Here is an 18,072-nt window from a genome sequence, read left to right on the forward strand (position 1 = left end):
CTGACCCTGTCCCTGCCTCTGGAAGCAACATGTCTCCCACCCAGCCCCCCCCACCCACCGTGATCACGCCCGGGTAGAACACAGCCCTCTCCTATACCCACAACAAAGCCTAGCTGAGTGAGACGGGGGCCCTGGGTTTTCTGCTCCCCCAGAGCCTGCCCAACCTCTTGCCGTACTCCTGCATAGCTTAGGCCTGCAGTCACGGCCTGAAAAACTTAGACGGCAGGGCCAAGGTCCTTAGGTGCCTAGATATCAGGAAGGTGGAGCCCAGTTCCAAAACCACACTTCCACACCCTCACCTCTGCTCCTGACAGTTCTCAGCCCACCAGGGCATCCTAGGGCTGCTATTCAGAAACTCCCTGCCTGACCCGGAGAGCTGAGTGACATTCCCAAGCCTGCATTCTGACCCTGCCTCTGCCGCGAGGCACTTGCAGTCTTGGGCAAAGGTGTGTCCCCATGGACTTCAGCAAGGGCACTGCCTGGGTCAGGCGGGAAGCTGTGAGGATGGCCCAGCAGGAGTCACAAGTCAGGCTGCTGGCAACACTCTCAAGGGGAGTTACCAGTGGTTTTGCCAATGAGCGACAAGGTAAAGTTAGGCCCTGCCAATCCTTCAGGCACTCACTGGCTTTATCTTCTGGGTTAACTCCAGCAGGAAGTAGTAACAATCACAGCTGGTGTTTACTGAGCACTTTCCTTTCTAGATGCTTGCCACTACTGAGTCTGTATCACATCGCTGAACCCTCTACACGCCCCTGGAAGGCTCCAGAATTTCTACCCCTAATTTACACATGAGGAAACAGGTTCAAAGAGGAAAAGTACCTGGGCTAGAAAGTGAGCTACAGGTAGACCAACTTCAGAGCCCAAGCCCAGAACCTCTGCACCTACCTTCTGACATCCTTGGACCCAAAGGTGTCCTTGGACATCCAGCAGGCTCTAAGCAGTGACCAGGACTTTGTCAGTAAATACCCAGGGCTTGCCCAGCCTGAAGCACAGGGCACTAGGTGGCCCTTCTCCAATCCCAGAAAGGCTCATGAACACAGAATTCAATTGGCTGCAAATTCCAGCCATTTAATAACCAATACTTGCCCACCCTCGCCCCATCACAGCACCAGAAGAATCATGGGTCCAACTGCATGTGGGAGGGGTGCTGCTGAAAGCCAGGGTGAATGGGAGCAGCTGATGAGGGGCTGGCTGGACTGCTGCCCCTCAAGTCACGGACTCCTGGAAGCATCGAGATGGGCTGGGCAGAGGCCTCTCCTCTGCCCAGTCACCAGCAGGGAGCTCCATCCAAGGGAGACTGGGGCTGCCCATAGGCCCAGCCAGGGAGCAAGAGAGGAAGCCCAGCAGGAGGGGGGAAAGGGGGAGGGAAACAGAAGAGACTCTGGTCTGTCACCAAGCTTAGTCCTCTGGCCATCTGTGCCAAGTCCAGCTGGCAGAAGCTGGCCTTGCCCATCAAGAGGCTGTAGCACTCACACTGGCCGTCCCTTCCTGGCCTTCTTCTCAGACTTCACGGCTTCATCGTGGGCTTTCCGCTTCTCCGCCAGTTTGTTGGCCTGTGAGGAAGGAAGGGATGAGGCTGGGATGGGGCGGGGTGTGGGGTGCAGGGGAGGGTACTCCCCTTTCTTCTACATGAGGCCATTCCTTAAAAGCAGGGCTTCCTGAAATGCTAACAAGCAAACTGCCATGAAGAAAAACAAACCTACCTGAAAACCTCAAGTGAGGACACAAGCCTTCACCTTTGACCTTCTGACTCTATAATTTTATAGGCCCACAGCAATCCAGAGCTCAGGCTCCCAGAGCCGCCACTCAAACCTGTGCCAGGCACCGCTGGGGAGGGGAACGCCAGGCAATGTGTCTAACAAAATGGGTTGACCTTTCAACTTGGCAACCACACTCGGAAGAAATTATCCTGCAGCAACATTCCGAGGCAGGCAGGGATAGGCTGAGGGTGTTTTCTAAGACTGACTAAAAATGGGAATAAATTTAATCCTAACAGCAGGGAACAGGCCACATATTGTAAAGACATTGCAGTGAGAAGTTCACACTACAGTTAAGTCAAAAACACTGCAACTCATCATCTGTATGTGGCACGGGACCTCCAAAATCACCAGTCACTACAGGTCACCCCAGCCATACAGAGTTCTAGTGTGCAGGGAACTTCAAAAATAATTGTGTTTTATAGTGAGTGTATGTGACTTTGTAAACAAGAGGAAACAAAACAAAGGGGCTTAACCCAAATCTCCCCCAGTTCCTCCTGCTTTCATGCCCTTCTGTAAGAGGTCCTGCCTAAGAGCAGACCCCAAGTCGGCTGGGACAGTTCTGTCCCCAGACCCCAGCAGAACCTAGAAACAGCTGGCACGGGAAGGAGATTAAAGCCCGGACGGAAGCCCAGGTGCCCGCACGGGCTGTGTGGGGGCTCCAGAGGCTGGATCTGAGAAAGGCCGGGAGAAGGCCCAGCGTGGGGTCTGCACGGAGGACGGCCGGTCAGCCTCGAAGTTCACCTGTGCAGCCACAGCTGGAGCCTCAGGAGGGTGGCAGAGACTCACCTCGCGGATTTTGCGCCTCTTGCCAAACATGATCTTGTTGTACAGGTACCTCTCCCGCTTCTTCATCATCATGATGGCCAGGCGCTTGGCCTCGCTCTCCTCCTCCTGGGCCAGCCGCTGCTTGTCCTCCACCTTCACTGTGCCTGCCATCACCCTGGGCTGCTGAGAACACGGGGCAGACGCCTGTGGATGCAGGCACCCCAGTGCCTCCCGCGGCCCGTCCCCGCGTGCCTGCCCTTCCGTGCCTGAGCTGACACCGAGACGGCCAGTGCGTGAGCTCCCCAGTACCTTCCCCTCCATCCTCTGCTCCTCCAGGGCTGTCAGTCGGGCCTCTTCCTCCTTCTCTGAACCGGCTTCTCCATCTTCCTCCTCCTCCTCATTTTCTTCCCCTTCATCACCGTCACCGTCACCTTCACTGTCATCCTCAACCTCCTCTTCGGATTCATTCAAACTGCCTGTAAAAAGCCGATGACTTCAAGATGCCCTGGGAGCCTGCTCTTTCTCTCCCAAGGTGAGGCCTGGCACCAGGCCCACCCTCTCAAGCCATGGGGACCATCCAAGGCAGTGCAAGGCTGTCCCAACTGTGGTCCCCTCTCCTGAGAGCCCCAGGCTGCTGTCAGAGGAAACCCTAGGCCTCACGCTCACAAGCTCTGCTGCCTCTATGTAAACATCAGTGGCAACTTCCAGCCCACCTTTCTGCTGTTACTCTCAACGTCAAGGAACACCTGGCTGTTGGACACAAATGCCCCCTTCCCCTAAGCCTTACTCCAAAGGTGGGTTTAAAGGGCTCTGTGCCCTTGCCGCCTGCTCCCTGGGCCCTGCCACCTTTGCAGCCAGGAAGGGCGGTAGCCAGCTGAGCCCAGGGGCCCAAAGCCAGTCCACCCCATCACCCTGCCCACCCCCTCCCACCCACCTGGGTGCTCTCCCCGCTGCAGGGCCAGCAGCTTCAGCTTCTCAGGGGGGACATAATCGCCTTCCTTCTCTGACACGAAGGGCGAGAGATGTGGGGGCAGCTGCACCCCAGGGAAGTAGTCTGCCACGGGGAGGAGGAGCCGGGCGTTCACAGAGTCAAACAGCCACTGGGGCTGCACGTAGTACCTGGTGCAGAATGGCATCAGAGACAGGTCACAGGGGCAATCTGAGGCCCTACTATATTGGCAAGGGCCTGGAGACCGACCTCTGCACCTAGAGACCCAAACAGGTGGAGAAGACAAGGGCCTTAGGGGCCTACCTGCCAATGACAGGGGTCTGCTGCCCAGGCCGGTCGACAATTTGGTGGGTGATGCAGGAATCGGTGACATCATAAGTAGCTCCAATGCACAGAGATTTGTCCCAGGACACATCTCCCCCAAAACTCCTATAAGCACAGGGAGAAGCCACAACAGTACTTCAGGCATGAGTGCCTGCCTTGGGACCCACAGGCCTGCAAGCCCACCACCCCAAGATCTCCCCGTCTAGCCAACACCTCCAGTGCTGGCCCAGCGGAGACCTTCTACCCTAAGCTGGAGAGAAGGTGACGTAAGCTGCCCTGTGACAAGTGCTTCCCGTGTGCTTGGGATGTACTGAGCGCCTTCCATGCACCGTTTCGTGGAATCCCTACAGCAGCCCTGAGACCTGGCTAGTGGCACCACCCTGATGTCCCTGAGAGGCACCCAGGGCAGGCTCTGGCTTAGGGGGGCAGAGCCAGCGCCGTCGGCCCCCCACCTGATAACAAAAGCCAGGGCCTCGCGGGGCACCTCCCGGTTCAGGAAGAACTTCAGGCCCTCGAAGAGCTTCTTGTGTTTCTCCTGTGCCTCCAGTTCCTTCCTGCGGTCCTCCTCCTGTGCCGTCATCTCCTGCCATGAAAGGGGCCAGGCCTTGCACCCTCAGGTCTGCCCTCACCCCCACTTGTAGGGAGGGGCTGGGGATGACCCCCCAGCAGCTTCCTTCTAGAGCCCAGTCCCAGCACTCATCCATACCCTCCTCCTGGAAGGGGCGCGGTCCTCACCTCATCGGCAGGGAACTCATCCACCTCGGCCTCCTCCTCTGCAGGCACCACCACGCGGGCTAGACTGGCACCGAGGGCCGCCAGCTTCTACAGGGAGGGAGCAGGGGAGCAGGGCTGCAGGGCTGCAAGGCTGCCCCTTGCAGGTGGGCACCTTGAATGGGGTGCGGCCAGGGTGGGGGGGTGGGAAGCAGCAACAGTTCTGGGACATAAGTGGGTTTGGGTTCCGAGTGCAAGTCCTGAGACCACCCACCCCCAGGCCAGGACCACCTTTTTGGGGGACCAATGCTCGAGAAGCCTCTCTTACCTCCATAGAACTCTCAGAGTCCAATGCGTAGGTGTCCTCACTGGCCTTCACTTCTGCGGGGGACTGACCCTCCAGCTGTGAGGGGAAATGTCAGGGCGAGAGGACACCACAGTCCCTGCCCCATGGTGAGAGAAGGGCCGTGGCCCCCGCACAGTGAGGAGAGGGCGCTGGGCTGGACTGGGGCCCTACCTTGGGGGGGTAGTGCAGGTTGAGCGACTGGTAGAGGCGGAAGTTGACAAAGCCCAGCAGGGTGGTGTAGAACTCGGTGAAGGTGGCCATGACACGGTAGTCCACGTCCGTCGGGTGCTGGAGGCACAACAGGCGCATCAGCAATGCAGGGCAAGTAATGGGGAGAAGGTGGCACTGACAGGCCGCACAGGGCAGGGGCTCTGGCCCGAGGCCCACAGACTCCTCCCGGGCAGCCCTGCCTTCAGAGCACTGCCACACAGGAAGGGGCTGCACTGCATGGCACCACCCCAGGAGCATTCTGGGCACCAGTGAGGCTCTGCACAAGGGCCCCAAGTGTTGGGGGGGATCCTGGAGACCCGTGCCGGATTCCCAAGCCAACAAGGCGGACATGGACGCGCTCATCTTTTTCCTTGAGGAGCTGATAAAGCAAAACAAAACAAGGACCTGAGACCCAAACCGCAACCGAAGTACCTCAACTCTTGAGTAGCACTGACTGCCCTCTACAAACAAGGAGCCCCAGCCCAGCCCTACCAACCTGGGACCTGGACAGAGGACATGCCAAACAATGTCAAAACTAGAAATGATCATGTCTCTTTTGTGCTTGGTGTGCCCGTGACTCTGAGCTGCTCCTCCAGCCCATCATCAGGCATGACCTGGGCTCTGGGGATGCAGGGGCCGAGAGGTACCTTGCCTGTCCCCTCACTCATACCTTGACCCTTCCAAGACATCGGAGCACCAAGTCCATTTCCTACAGCCCAGTGCTGAGTGCACCCCACGCCACCAGCCTGGGGTCCTACTCTGGGGAGCCTAGCACCGACTGCTCGGGAGGAGGGGGCACGTCAGGCCTTCGCTACGACACAGGGCCAGTCCACCCCACCCCCTGCACCGTTTTCCTGCTGCGAGGAAGTAGCAGCAGTGAGCAGGCCAGGAAGGAGGAATGGGTGGCCTGTTCCCTTCCCCCGGGGCCAGCTGTGTGGAGGGTGGCCTCCACAGGGCCCTATTCACCACCCGGAGGACACACACAAAGACTGGTCTGAGCAGCACGGGGGTGGGACATCAGAGAGAAGGAAGGGGAGGGTGGGCCAGAAAGGAAGGATGGAAGGCGGAAAGGAAGGAGGAGAGGAGGTGCGTACGGGGAGGGGAAGGGCCACAGGCTCTTGCACACATGCCTGCCCCCCTGAGCAGGGATTGCTGAGGGCCAAGCCCATCTCTCACCCACAGACAAACTACAGCCACAGCTAATCCACGCTCACAACCAACCCCCGGCAGACCAGGGGGCAGGGGAGAGGACCACACCCCAGCTCACCCTAGAGCACCCACAAACAGGTAGTGAACACAACGTCCCTTTTATGCTTGGTGTGCTGTTCCTGCAGCCCACCATCAGGCAGTGACCTGGGCTCTGGGGACCCAGGGGCCAAGAGGTACTCCACTTGTCCCCCCACTCACACCTCCACCCTTCCAAGACATCTGAGCACCAGCTCCATTTCCCACAGCCCAGCGCTGAGCAGCACCCCACCCCCAAACCCACTATCAGCCTGGGTCCTACTCTGGAGGGCCTAGCAACCTGTTCAGCAAACCCACTGTCCAGCTAGGCCAGCATGTTGGCTCTCCGCTGAGGGCACCGGTTTGTGCGCAGTGCATAGGCAGGAAGCTGCGTCAAACACAGGCCCACAGAATAAATCAGGCAGAGCTTGGCTAAGACCCTGTAGGGGACTAGAAGCTAATGATGCCCCATGACAAGGCAAAGCCAGAATTTCTCCCCATGGATCCCTGGAAATCCAAAATGCCCAGTCTGAAAAAAAAAAAGGAAAAAGAGGAAGTGGCCCCACATGCTACTGCTTCTCTAGTGCTCACCCTGCCCAACCTCCCCCCGACACCAGCCCTGCGAGGGGACGGGCTGGGGAAGCTGAGTCAGGCAAAGCAGCTTGGCCGAGGTCGGGCAGCCACCAGCGGCAGAGCAGGATGCGGCCCCCAGGGAGCCTGAGGGTCGGGCTGGGCTCGGCCCCTGTCCAGGCCCTGCGCAGCTCACTGTTTATTCACCAACTCCAAAGGTCAAGCAATGGCACTCTGATTTTCTTTCTTAAATTCTCACTGAAAGGCTTGGAGTGGAAGTGCATCATTAACTGAGGTACAGAAAGGTGCAGGAAGTGTCCCAGTCACCCAGTGTGGGGTCCTGGAACGAGGCTGGCTTGGGCGTTACCATGGTGCTGTGCAGCAAGCGCCCCCGCTGCCCAGGCCGGCACTTCAGAACCCAGCACATCTGGACTCTGCAGGACAGCAGAGTCCCCCCTTCGCCCCTGCCGTCAGCTCTGTCTAGGAGCCAGAGAGGGAACAATGCCCAGGACAAGCCCCTCCCCACGGGCACTCACGTCATGGGAGAAGGAGTAGGGCGTGATCCACACAATGGGCTGGCCCAGCACCTCAGCCTGGTAGTAAATGCCTTTGATGGACAGGAAGACCTGGGGGGCAGGGGGACAACGTGGTGAAAAGCAGAGTGGCAGCGCACGGCGCAGGGTGGGGCCCCACAGGTGGCCCTGGCTCACCTTGCGCAGGGCACGGGCGGCAATGATGTAGCGCAGGAACTCCACAGTGAGCCGGCGGCACAGCTGAATGGTCTGCACGTGGCACTTGCCAGTCCGAGGGAAGGTGGAGAAGAGGAAGCACATGGAGAGGGCGTCATCCAGGTCCCGCAGAGCATCTATGAATGTGGGGTACCTGTGGACCAGGGGGGCAGTGTTCACACACTCAGCACGGGCTCCGAAGGAGGTCTGCGCCCTTGGCCCCATCCTGTGAGCCAACCCAGAGATCACGTTCCCACGCCGGGCCTTGCCACTACGACTGCCCAGGGGCCCGGCAGTGCCCACTTCCCCAGTCATAGGAGGAGCCACAGAACTAGGACACTGGCTCAGACGAGCAGAGATACCTGACAGGGTCCTCAAGATACCCACTGCTCACCAGGACTCAGTGCTGACTCATGGGTGACGCCCTCTCACATGCGGAGGGCATCGGTGGTCAAAGAGAACAGACCTAGTCAGCGGCTCTCTCTTTTTCAAGATGGAAACTTTAGTTCAAAAGAAATCTATCTGGAGGTCCAAGCCAGAAGACAAAAAAACGTGATGCTGCCCTAGCGGACCTGGAGGGGGGTGCCTGCCTGTTCTCAGCAGTGCTTGTCCCTTGGCCTGGCCACAGTCACCAGAGTGGATTACGTCTTGTCTCTCATCATCCAGACCTCCATCTAGTTTGTAGAACCAGTTAGGACCGGATGGTAAAAATGCTAGAAGTGGGTCCTGAGCCAGGAAGAGCCAGAGCAAGGAAGTGCTTGCAGTGGCCAATCAGACACACCCTGTGCTAAACTAGGAAGGCAGTGAGAACAAGCCAGACCTGGCAGGATGCTCTACTGCACAGCTGCCCCACTGAGGTGTGGGTCACGGAAAGGACGCCAGAGTACGAGCAATGCCACTGGGATTCCAGCCCCACGGTCCACGGTGACCCGGAGTGAGTCACTTTGCCTCACCCAACCCCAGTGCTGTCATTTGGAAAATGACATTGTTGGATCAGACTGCTAGTTTAAAACGGGCTCTTGCAGCTCCCTGGAAATGCCTAGAGACAAGTGGGCAGACTGGGCTTCTCAAGTGTCCGTCCCCCAGCCAGAGCAGATGTCAGAGCCTCTGGCATCCAAGCCACCTTCCAGGAAGCTTCCTTTCGCAGAAAGGGCCCTCTGAAAGCCGTAGGACCAGAGATGGCCGAGGTCCTTCCAGCCCTAGAAGGCATCACTCACTCGCCGGTCTTCAAACCCAGTCTTCGAGACAGAAGAAAGCCTGCAGGGGCCTCTGACAAGACAGCAGGGCAGCAGCAGTGGCCTCAGGCAGCCCCGCTCTGACGCCCCGCAGCTGCCTCACTCTCGATCTCACAGACAAACCACCGACTCCGGCCCTGTCTAGTAACAGCCCTGGCCATTTCTGAGTCACCTGCTTTTCTTTCTTAAGTAATGGCCTCAGAGATGGGGCAGTATGGAGTGGAAACAGCACAACACACTACCACCTGGTGTGTGCATGAACCCCGACACTTGATTTTTTTCTAGCATTTTCATTTGTTTCATACCACAGCTGTGTGTCCCAGGCAGGACTGAGCCACCGTCATCTCTCTGTTAGACAGGGGGACTTGCTCAGAGCAGTAAACTACTCTCAGGCTGCCCAGCATGCAGGCACAGGGCTGGGACACCCAGTGTCAAGCTCCAAGATCGGGACCCTACCTGTGCCAGTCAAGTCTGTCCAGCCTCGAGCTAAGTGTTCACAGGCCGTCAGCCCCCAGAAGAAGATGGATACTCATTTAGCCCAGGGTTTCTGAACCTTACCACTACTGACACTTCAGGCCACGTTGATTGGGGTTGTGAGGGCTGCCAGCAGCATCTCTGGCCTCTAAAAACCACTAGAACCCCCACCATCCAAGTCATGAGAACCAGACATTTCCAAATGTCCCCTTGGGGGGGCAGAAGTACCCTTGGTTAAGAACCAGGGACTTAGCCAATGAGTGAGTGGGACTGCTGAGAAGGCTGGGCAAAGAACGCTTAAGATCAGAGGCACCCAGCCACATCTTCCAGGTCAGACCATGCACTTGGCGGCACCCTGCAGAACTTGAGCTCTCTCACCACAGGACCTCTGCACTTGCTGTTTCCTCTGCTTGGACTTGCTCCCCACTGGCTGGCTCAAATGGCTCTCCTCAAGACAGCCCCTCTGACAATACTGAGTAACATACGTCCCCCAGTTCCCTTCATGCGAGTAGCATCCCTCAGGCTCTCACTGTGACTTGCGGTCATCATAACATTTTGTCTGCTTTTTGGTCTGCTTCCTCCAAAAGGACACCTGCAACCTGAGCAGGTGTTGGCCTTGCTCCCCACTGTACCCCCAGTGCTAGGACTGAGTCCCCAACTCACCGCTCCTTGACAATGTGGTCAAGCTTATAGTTGGGCTTGTTGTCCTTCAGACGTTCTGCAGTGTTCCACTCACTCTTCCCGTATGCTTTCCGGAGCTTCCGGACGAACACCTGCAAGAGGGGAGGACACCACTGTGCTGGGGCCGAGGGCCCCTGGAGACCCCTCTCCTGGAGGAGGAACATGTGGGGCGGGAGGACTCTGAAGGCCTCCAGACACTGGCCATGGCTGTCGGACTGCGCCGCCTGCCTCCTCAGCCCGGGAGCTGCAGAACAGCCAAGCCCAAGGACTGGCAAACCGGCTCTCTCCGCTGAGCAGCGCCAGCCTGCTGCTCCCCTCTGAGGGGTGAAAGGGGATATCCACCCACAGGTATCCACTCGCATGTTTACATGAAAACATGTCTTCAGCCCCATTTTCCAACTGAGAAGAGAAGCCGCGACTTGCCAGCGAGACAGGTCAGGGTCAGGAGGGCTGGCCTTTGTTCCCAACACCAGTCTGTGTGGGCATGAAACAAGCCACGGGTGTATGGGTGGAGCTAGGCCATACAGGGAAATGCAGCTGAGGCCAGTCACGGGCCCGGGGCCCCAAACCACCTGACTTCTTCCTTCCCAGTACTTCTGGCCAGGCTGCCCTCGGTGCTCTGCAGAGCTCGAAGGCTGCCTCTGCTCGGCTCATGGACAGCAGCTTCAAGACACCATTTCCCCCAGGGGGCCCTCTTCCAGTGCGGAGTTATGTAGCTGCAAAAGCCGGCAACAAAGCTGGGCCGGCCACCCAGCTCAGTGGGCTTGGGCAGGAGGGCCAGCAGCAGCGGCCGCCAGTCTCCTGTGGCCTCCAGATGGCGCTCTGCCCTTCCCAGCCAAGGGCCTCAGCCTGCACCGGCTGCTAGGCAAAGGCTTCAGCAGCAGTGCTCTACTTTACTTTCAATAATTCGCATTTATTATACATGGATTTCTATTTCCCATGGTATTTAAGCATTTAATGGTTTCTATCTGTGGAATGTAAAGCTTGATCCTCTGGGAACAACTCCAGAAAGAACCCAAATAGGAGAGGTTTCTTTGGGCTAGAGCCCCTGAATAGCACCATCTTTGCCTCAGAGGCAGTACATTTAGTCTCCCCGAAAAACCTAAGGAAAGGTGCAACAGGTACAGCACTGATCATTTGCCAGGTTCTACATAAAAGATTACTGCACGTGTGATTTCAGTTAACCCTCAAGAGGTAAAATTCCCTCACCCTTCACATAGGCTTACTCAGAGAGGTTTAACAACTGCCCAGGTCACAATCAGTGGATCGCAGAGTGGCAAGGGGCCCCATCTAAACCCTAGAGCCCAGGCCTCACCTTATATTCCCGGAACTTGTTGACGATGGGTTCATGCAGGAGGAACCTGATGTCTTTGATAAGGTAAAAAGTTCGGGCCGCTGTAGAGCCCTTGTTAACCTTCTTCTTGTGTTTGGGTTCATGGGGATAAATGCCCTTCAGGATGCAGAGCCGCCTGGAAGAAAAAAGCCCATCCTTCTGTCAGTAAGCATGCTGAATATTGGGATGCCAGGTATGGAAAATAGCAGTGAATAGGGGCTGTGGGGCTCTGCCCTTGGAGAACTCACACGCTAGTGCAGGGGTCTGACAATCACAAGTTCCCTGAAAACACTTACTGTCACAAGTACCAGAAAGGAAAACAATCAGGATGCTGACAGGGGCCAGACGGCAGGTTCCTCTTTCAGCATGGGGAGATAGGAGAGGCTTTGCTTATTATCAGCCACATAAAAGGCAGAGGGGACAGCATCCAAACAAGAAGGACAAAGGTGAAAAATCACTACGGACACCACAGAAATACAGAGAATTATGAGAGAATACTATGAAAAATTATATGCTAACAAACTGGATAACCTAGAAGAAATAGACAACTTTCTAGAAAAATACAACCTTCCAAGGCTGACCCAGGAAGACACAGAAAATCTGAACAGACCAATTACCAGTAAGGAAATTGAATTGGTAATCAAAAACGTACCTAAGAACAAAACCCTTGGACCAATGCTGAATTTTATCAAACATTTAGTGAAGACCTAATTCCCATCCTCCTTAAAGTTTTCCAAAAAGTAGAAGAGAAGGGAATACTCCCAAACTCGTTCCACGAGGTGAACATCACTCTAATACTAAAGCCAGGCAAAGACACCTAAAAAAAAAGAAAATTACAGACCAATATTATTGATGAACATAGATGCAAAAAATACTGAACAAAATATTAGTAAACCGAATTCAAAAATACATCAAAAAGATTATACATCATGATCAAGTGGGATGCATCCCAGGGATGCAAGGATGGTACAACATTTGAAAATCCATCAACATCATCCAACCACATCAACAAAAAGGACAAAAACCACATGATCATCTCCACAGATGCTGAAAAAGCATTCAACAAAATTCAACATCCATTCATGATAAAAACTCTCAACAAAATGAGTATAGAGGGCAAGTACCTCAACATAATAAAGGCCATATATGACAAACCCACAGCCAACATTATACTGAACAGCAAGAAGCCTTTAAGATGGGGACCAAGACAAGGATGCCCACTCTCCCCACTGTTATTCAACATAGTTCTGGAGGTCCTGGCCACAGCAATCAGACAACACAAAGAAATAAAAGGCATCCAGATTGGCAAGGAAGAAGTTAAACTGTTCCTGTTTGCAGATGACATGATATCCTACATAAAAAATCCAAAAGAATCCACTCCAAAAGTACTAGATCTAATATCTGAATTCAGTAAAGTTGCAGGATACAAAATTAATACACAGAAATCTATTGCATTCCTATACACTAACAATGAACTAGCAGAAAGAGAAATCAGGAAAACAATTCCATTCACAATTGTATCAAAAAGAATAAACTACCTAGGAACAAACCTAACCAAGGAAGTGAAAGACCTATACCCTGAAAACTACAAGACACTCATGAGAGAAATTAAAGAAGATAGCAATAAATGGAAACACATCCCATGCTCATGGATAGGAAGAATTAATATTGTCAAAATGGCCATCCTGCCTAAAGCAATCTACAGATTCAATGCAATTCCTATCAAAATACCAACAGCATTCTTCAACAAACTGCAGCAAATAGTTCTAAAATTCATATGGAACCACCTAAGACCATGAATAGCCAAAGCAATCCTGAGAAGGAAAAATAAAGCTGGGGAGATTATGCTCCCTGACTTCAAGCTCTACTACAAAGCCACAGTAATCAAGACAATTTGGTACTGGCACAAGAACAGATCCATAGACCAATGGAACAGTCTAGAGAGTCCTGATATAAACCCAAGCATATACGGTCAATTAATATATGATAAAGGAGCCATGGATATACAATGGGAAAATGACAGCCTCTTCAACAGCTGGTGTTGGCAAAACAGGACAGCTACATGTAAGAGAATGACACTGGATTATTGTCTAACCCCATACACAAAAGTAAACTCAAAATGGATCAATTGCTTGAATATAAGTCATGAAACCATAAAACTGTTAGGAAAAATCACATAGGCAAAAATCTCTTAGATATAAACATGAGCAACTTCTTCATGAACATATCTTCACGGGCAAGGGAAACAAAAGCAAAAATAAACAAGTTGGACTATGTCAAACTAAAAAGCTTCTGTACAGCAAAGGACACCATCAGTAGAACAAAATGATATCATATAGTATGGGAGAATAGTCATAAATGACAGATCCGATAAGAGTTGACATCCAAATTATATAAAGAGCTTACACACCTCAACAAACAAAAAGCAAATGAGCCAATTAAGAAATGGGCAGAGGGGCTAGACAGACACTTTCCCAAAGAAGAAATTCAGATGGCCATCAGACACATGAAAAGATGCTCCATCTCACTAATCATCAGGGAAATGCAAATTAAAATCACAATGAGCTATCACCTCACACCAGTTAGGAAGGCCAACATCCAAAAGACAAACAACAACGAATGTAGGCGAGGATGCGGAGAAAGGGGAACCCTCCTACACTGCTGGTGCGAATGTAAATTAGTTCAACCATGGTGGAAAGCAGTATGGAGGTTCCTCAAAAAACTCAAAATAGAAATACCATTTGACTAGGGAATCCCACTCCTTGGAATTTACCCAAAGAATACAACTTCTCAGATTCAAAAGGACATATGCACCACTATGTTTATCGCAGCACTATTTACAATAGCCAAGATATGGAAGCAACCTAAGTGTCCATCAGTAGATGAATGGATAAAGAAGATGTGGTACATATACACAGTGGAATATTATTCAGCCATAAGATGACGACAAATCCTACCATTTGCAACAACATGGATGGAGCTAGAGGGTATTATGCTCAGTGAAATAAGCCAGGTGGAGAAAGACAAATACCAAATGATTTCACTCACCTGTGTAGTATAAGAACAAAGCAAAAACTGAAGGAACAAAACAGCAACAGACTCACAGAACCCAAGAATGGACTAACAGTTGCCAAAGGGAAAGGGACTGGGGAGGATGGGTGGGAAGTGAGGGATAAGGGGGAAAAAGGGACATTACAATTAGCACACATAATGTGGTGGTGGGGACACAGGGAAGGCAGTATAACACAGAGAAGACAAGTAGTGATTCTATAGCATCTTACTACGCTGATGGACAGTGACTGTAATGGGGTATGTGGTGGGGACTTGATACTGGGGGGAGTCTAGTAACCATAATGTTGCTCATGTAATTGTACATTAATGATACCAAAATAAAAGCATTATAAAAAAATAAAAATAACAATAAAAAAGTTAAAGAGGTCCAAGAAAAAGAAGGAGAAAGGCAATAAGGGGGTTAGTGCTGGGTGCACCAGTAGGACTAAAAATAGGCCAAGCAGTAGGGTCTACAGGATGCAGAGGAGTCTGTACTGGACTCTTTATCTGCAGCTGAGCATCCCTAGCTGCAGCACCAGGGGTCTCTTCCACCAGAAGGGAGGGGATGGGTGACAAAGACCCAGAGAGAGAACAGCAGTGGGCCCATTCTGATGACACAGGATGGCAGCTTCCCCAAGACCACACCAGGCAAAGCACAGCTCACTCAAGTGAAGCCAGGCAAGAAACACAAGGAGTAACAGAACTCCAGACAGAGTTTGTAGCAACAAAGCTTAAGACAGGGATGTGCTGAGTTTTCACTATGCAATTCACTGCCCAGGTATCGCCAGGTCCCACTGTTCTACTCCCTTCCACCTTACCTGAAGTCAGCCAAGCTCAGCTGCAGCTTCTTGCGGGCTTTGTTTCGGGTGATGTAGTTGGTGGCAGAGCCTCGTTCATACTGGGGAGAAAAAAAAACCAATTCTCCATCAGCAATGATTGCAGTGAATGGCATCCATCTCTGGGCAATGCCTCATGCCAGAAGCATCTACCACTATGGATAAGTGGCCAAGAGCCTTCTGGGACAGGAAATGCTGTAGGGAAGGAGGCCTGTGTGAATAATCTCTCCCGCACATCCTTGCAGTAGCCAGTGTAAAAGACACATACACCTGCTTGATGTCAGGACCATGAGGTTGCTGCGGATTAGGTGCTGTGCCAAACACTTATTAGTAGCTCTAAATATTGACCATTATGATTAATGATTTCCAGACATTATTTAAGCCTACAACAATGGTGAGGTGGGTACCATTAAAACTGCCCCCTGCCATGTGGGAGGAAACAGCCTCAATGAAATAACCTTACCTAAGTCACACAGCTTTTTAAGAGTTGGAGCTGGGATTTAAACCTAGGTCCAAGTCCAGAGCCTGAGTATCTAGTCCACTTGGCCACTGTTCTCAACTTCTTTTTTTTTTTTCATTTTAACCACCCCACCATCACCAGAAGCCTTTTTAGAGCTTTCTACTCTTAGCCGCCCCCTCTCACAGCCCCATGAAATGATAATATCAAAGATAAACCATAGATCTGTTTATATAATGTGACGCTTTAGAGGAACACACAACTATTATAATATCTAAGATCCCTTTTCCTCCTCCCCTATTTTTGTTTCCTTGGGGGTGACTATCAGAGAATGCATGTTCTAAGCCACAAAGCCTTTCTCCTTCTTCATTCATTCAACAGCAATAATAGTGCTCCTACTGTGTTCCAAGCATTAGGCTAGATGCACTGGAAGCAGTAAAGACAAACGGCCTAATGTCTATCTACCCCCAAGAAGCGTATGGGTGTGGATGTCTGTGGTGCCAAGATGCTGCCTCACATCACATCTCTGTATCCCTGATGAAGTGTGGCAGTGCCAATGTCCTAAGAACTTTGCACTAACCAAGTATGTCCTTTCCAAACAAGTTCTCTCTCTGGAATAACAGCAGGAGCCTTAATGGCCAGGTCTAATTCTAAAGAGAGAAACCTGTAGCCTCCTAAGGGTTATTTATGAATAACCCCAGTCACAAACACACCCTTTATTCACTCTTTCCTTCAGACATTATTGGGGATACAAAGAGGAGTTTCAGACTGTCTCAGAAAGGTGAATTTTCATTAAAAGTGTTTTTCTTGCCTTATGCCACGATGCTTATGCTTTTAAACATTAAGGGGATAAATATTTTTCAACTGGGCTGACTTTATTCCCTGGGTCGTGGGGGTGGGGGAGAAGAACAAGGCATTTTAGGTTATTGGGTGCTACTGGCATCTAATGGGTAAGAGGTCAGGGATGCTGCCAAACATCATGTAATGCACGGGACAGCCTTCCCAACAAAGTGTTATCTCGCTCAAAACGGTTATGAACTCAGCTTTAAAAACTGTAATGATTTGTTTACATATCTGCATCTGTGCTGCAGGGAAGGGAAAGTTTTCCGTCTTACATTTTTGTTGTTCCAGTCACTATGTGCTAGTGCTCAATACTGTGTTGGGGTAAACACAAATTAGCAATAGAAATTTTCAAGCTTAAATAAGCACTTAAGGCCAACATCTTCCTTGTTCTCATCCCTTCTCTAATCTTTTCATGATAGGCCTTGCACGATCTCATCCCTGTCGAAGCCCAACCTCACCAGACCCAATTCTTCCCTTGGTTCATTATACCCCCGCCATCCTATTCCTTGCACACAGCAAGCCTTTCCTACCTAAAGGTCAAGGCACTTAGTTACTTCTGCCAGGCTTGCCCATTAAGCACTCCCATGACCTAGAACCTATCCGAGATCTTTCGATCTTTCTGATTTCAGCTTAAATGTTATGACACAGAGAAACCTCCCAAGACACCACTAACTGAAGTAAGTATCCTTTAATTTTATCCACCGTTAGCCCCCGTTTGCTTAACAACCTGCGATCATTTTACTTGGTTGTTTACTTCCATCTTCCCCAGTATAAAGTGAGCTCGGGGTAGGCAGGGAGCACATCTGATTGTTCACATCTCCATCTCTCAGTGTCCAGGGCATGGCCTGGTTCAACAGAAAAGCAAGTAAGTTTTAGAGATGATGAGCTCGACGTAATGATTAACTTTACGCTATGTTGATTACTTTCTTAGTAAAGAGTTGTCCTTGGACTCAGCTTGCCTTTGGAGGGAAGCTTTGCTTGGTAACCTCAACTCTTTTACACCCTAGTCCGGGGTTCTTTCCCGGAGATCACCGGACAAGCACTGCCGTCCTCGCCCCTCGTCCAACCCCTTCTGACGGCCGTCTCCCGACGCGTTGATCCCTGACGTTTCTATACCCAGAGGAACCCAAGGCCGGGGACAGGGCGCAGTCTCTAGGCTCCGTAGCTCCCGTCTCCCACCTTACGGCGTCCCTTTGCCACCCCGCCCCGGTATTACCCCCAATCACCTTCTTCTTCTCCAAGCCCCCCATAGCTCCACGCTGAGAGGTTTCCAAGCGCCGCGCGGAGACAGCGCCACTTCCTCCCGCACGTGCCCTGCCGAGGGCCCCAGGCCCCACGTGGCCACGGGTCTGCGCGGGCGGCCCTCTGGGGTGCCTGAGCGAGTCTAGGGGAATATGCGGCTTCCTTCCCTGAGCTTTACCCTTAAACCCTCTGAAAAAATCACTAAGACCAGTCTTTCGTGCTCTTTCTTATCTATGAGCTGTTGCAGACCGTCTCAATGTTAAAACAAACGCAGATATTCAGGCATTTCTATAATCATCCTGACGACAAACGCTCGCCGTGTGAGCCTCCTTG

At 52.2% G+C, this 18,072-nt stretch overlaps 1 protein-coding gene across 3 annotated transcripts; it reads right to left on the reverse strand.

Moving 5' to 3' along the window:
- Nucleotides 1-1,042: 1,042 nt before the first annotated feature.
- PES1 (pescadillo ribosomal biogenesis factor 1) lies at nucleotides 1,043-17,932 on the reverse strand. 3 transcript variants are annotated; one of them, XM_036993509.2, is made up of 15 exons: nucleotides 17,724-17,932; nucleotides 15,180-15,259; nucleotides 11,293-11,446; nucleotides 9,960-10,069; nucleotides 7,570-7,741; nucleotides 7,396-7,485; nucleotides 5,027-5,143; nucleotides 4,838-4,912; nucleotides 4,534-4,620; nucleotides 4,251-4,381; nucleotides 3,778-3,903; nucleotides 3,460-3,644; nucleotides 2,835-3,001; nucleotides 2,547-2,705; nucleotides 1,043-1,553 (listed from the first exon to the last, which is right to left on the reverse strand). In XM_036993509.2, the coding sequence occupies exons 1-15, from the start codon at nucleotides 17,745-17,747 to the stop codon at nucleotides 1,470-1,472; spliced, it is 1,761 nt and encodes a 586-aa protein (XP_036849404.2). In that variant the 5' UTR covers nucleotides 17,748-17,932; the 3' UTR covers nucleotides 1,043-1,469. The 3 variants fall into 3 exon arrangements, with proteins under 3 accessions (XP_036849404.2, XP_036849403.2, XP_036849402.2); XM_036993508.2 differs by having other exon boundaries at nucleotides 2,547-2,708; XM_036993507.2 differs by having other exon boundaries at nucleotides 2,547-3,001; nucleotides 17,724-17,930.
- Between the last annotated feature and the right edge of the window lie 140 nt (nucleotides 17,933-18,072).

This window comes from Manis javanica, chromosome 15 (genome assembly GCF_040802235.1).
Source record: "Manis javanica isolate MJ-LG chromosome 15, MJ_LKY, whole genome shotgun sequence".
NCBI classification, from domain to species: domain Eukaryota; kingdom Metazoa; phylum Chordata; class Mammalia; order Pholidota; family Manidae; genus Manis; species Manis javanica.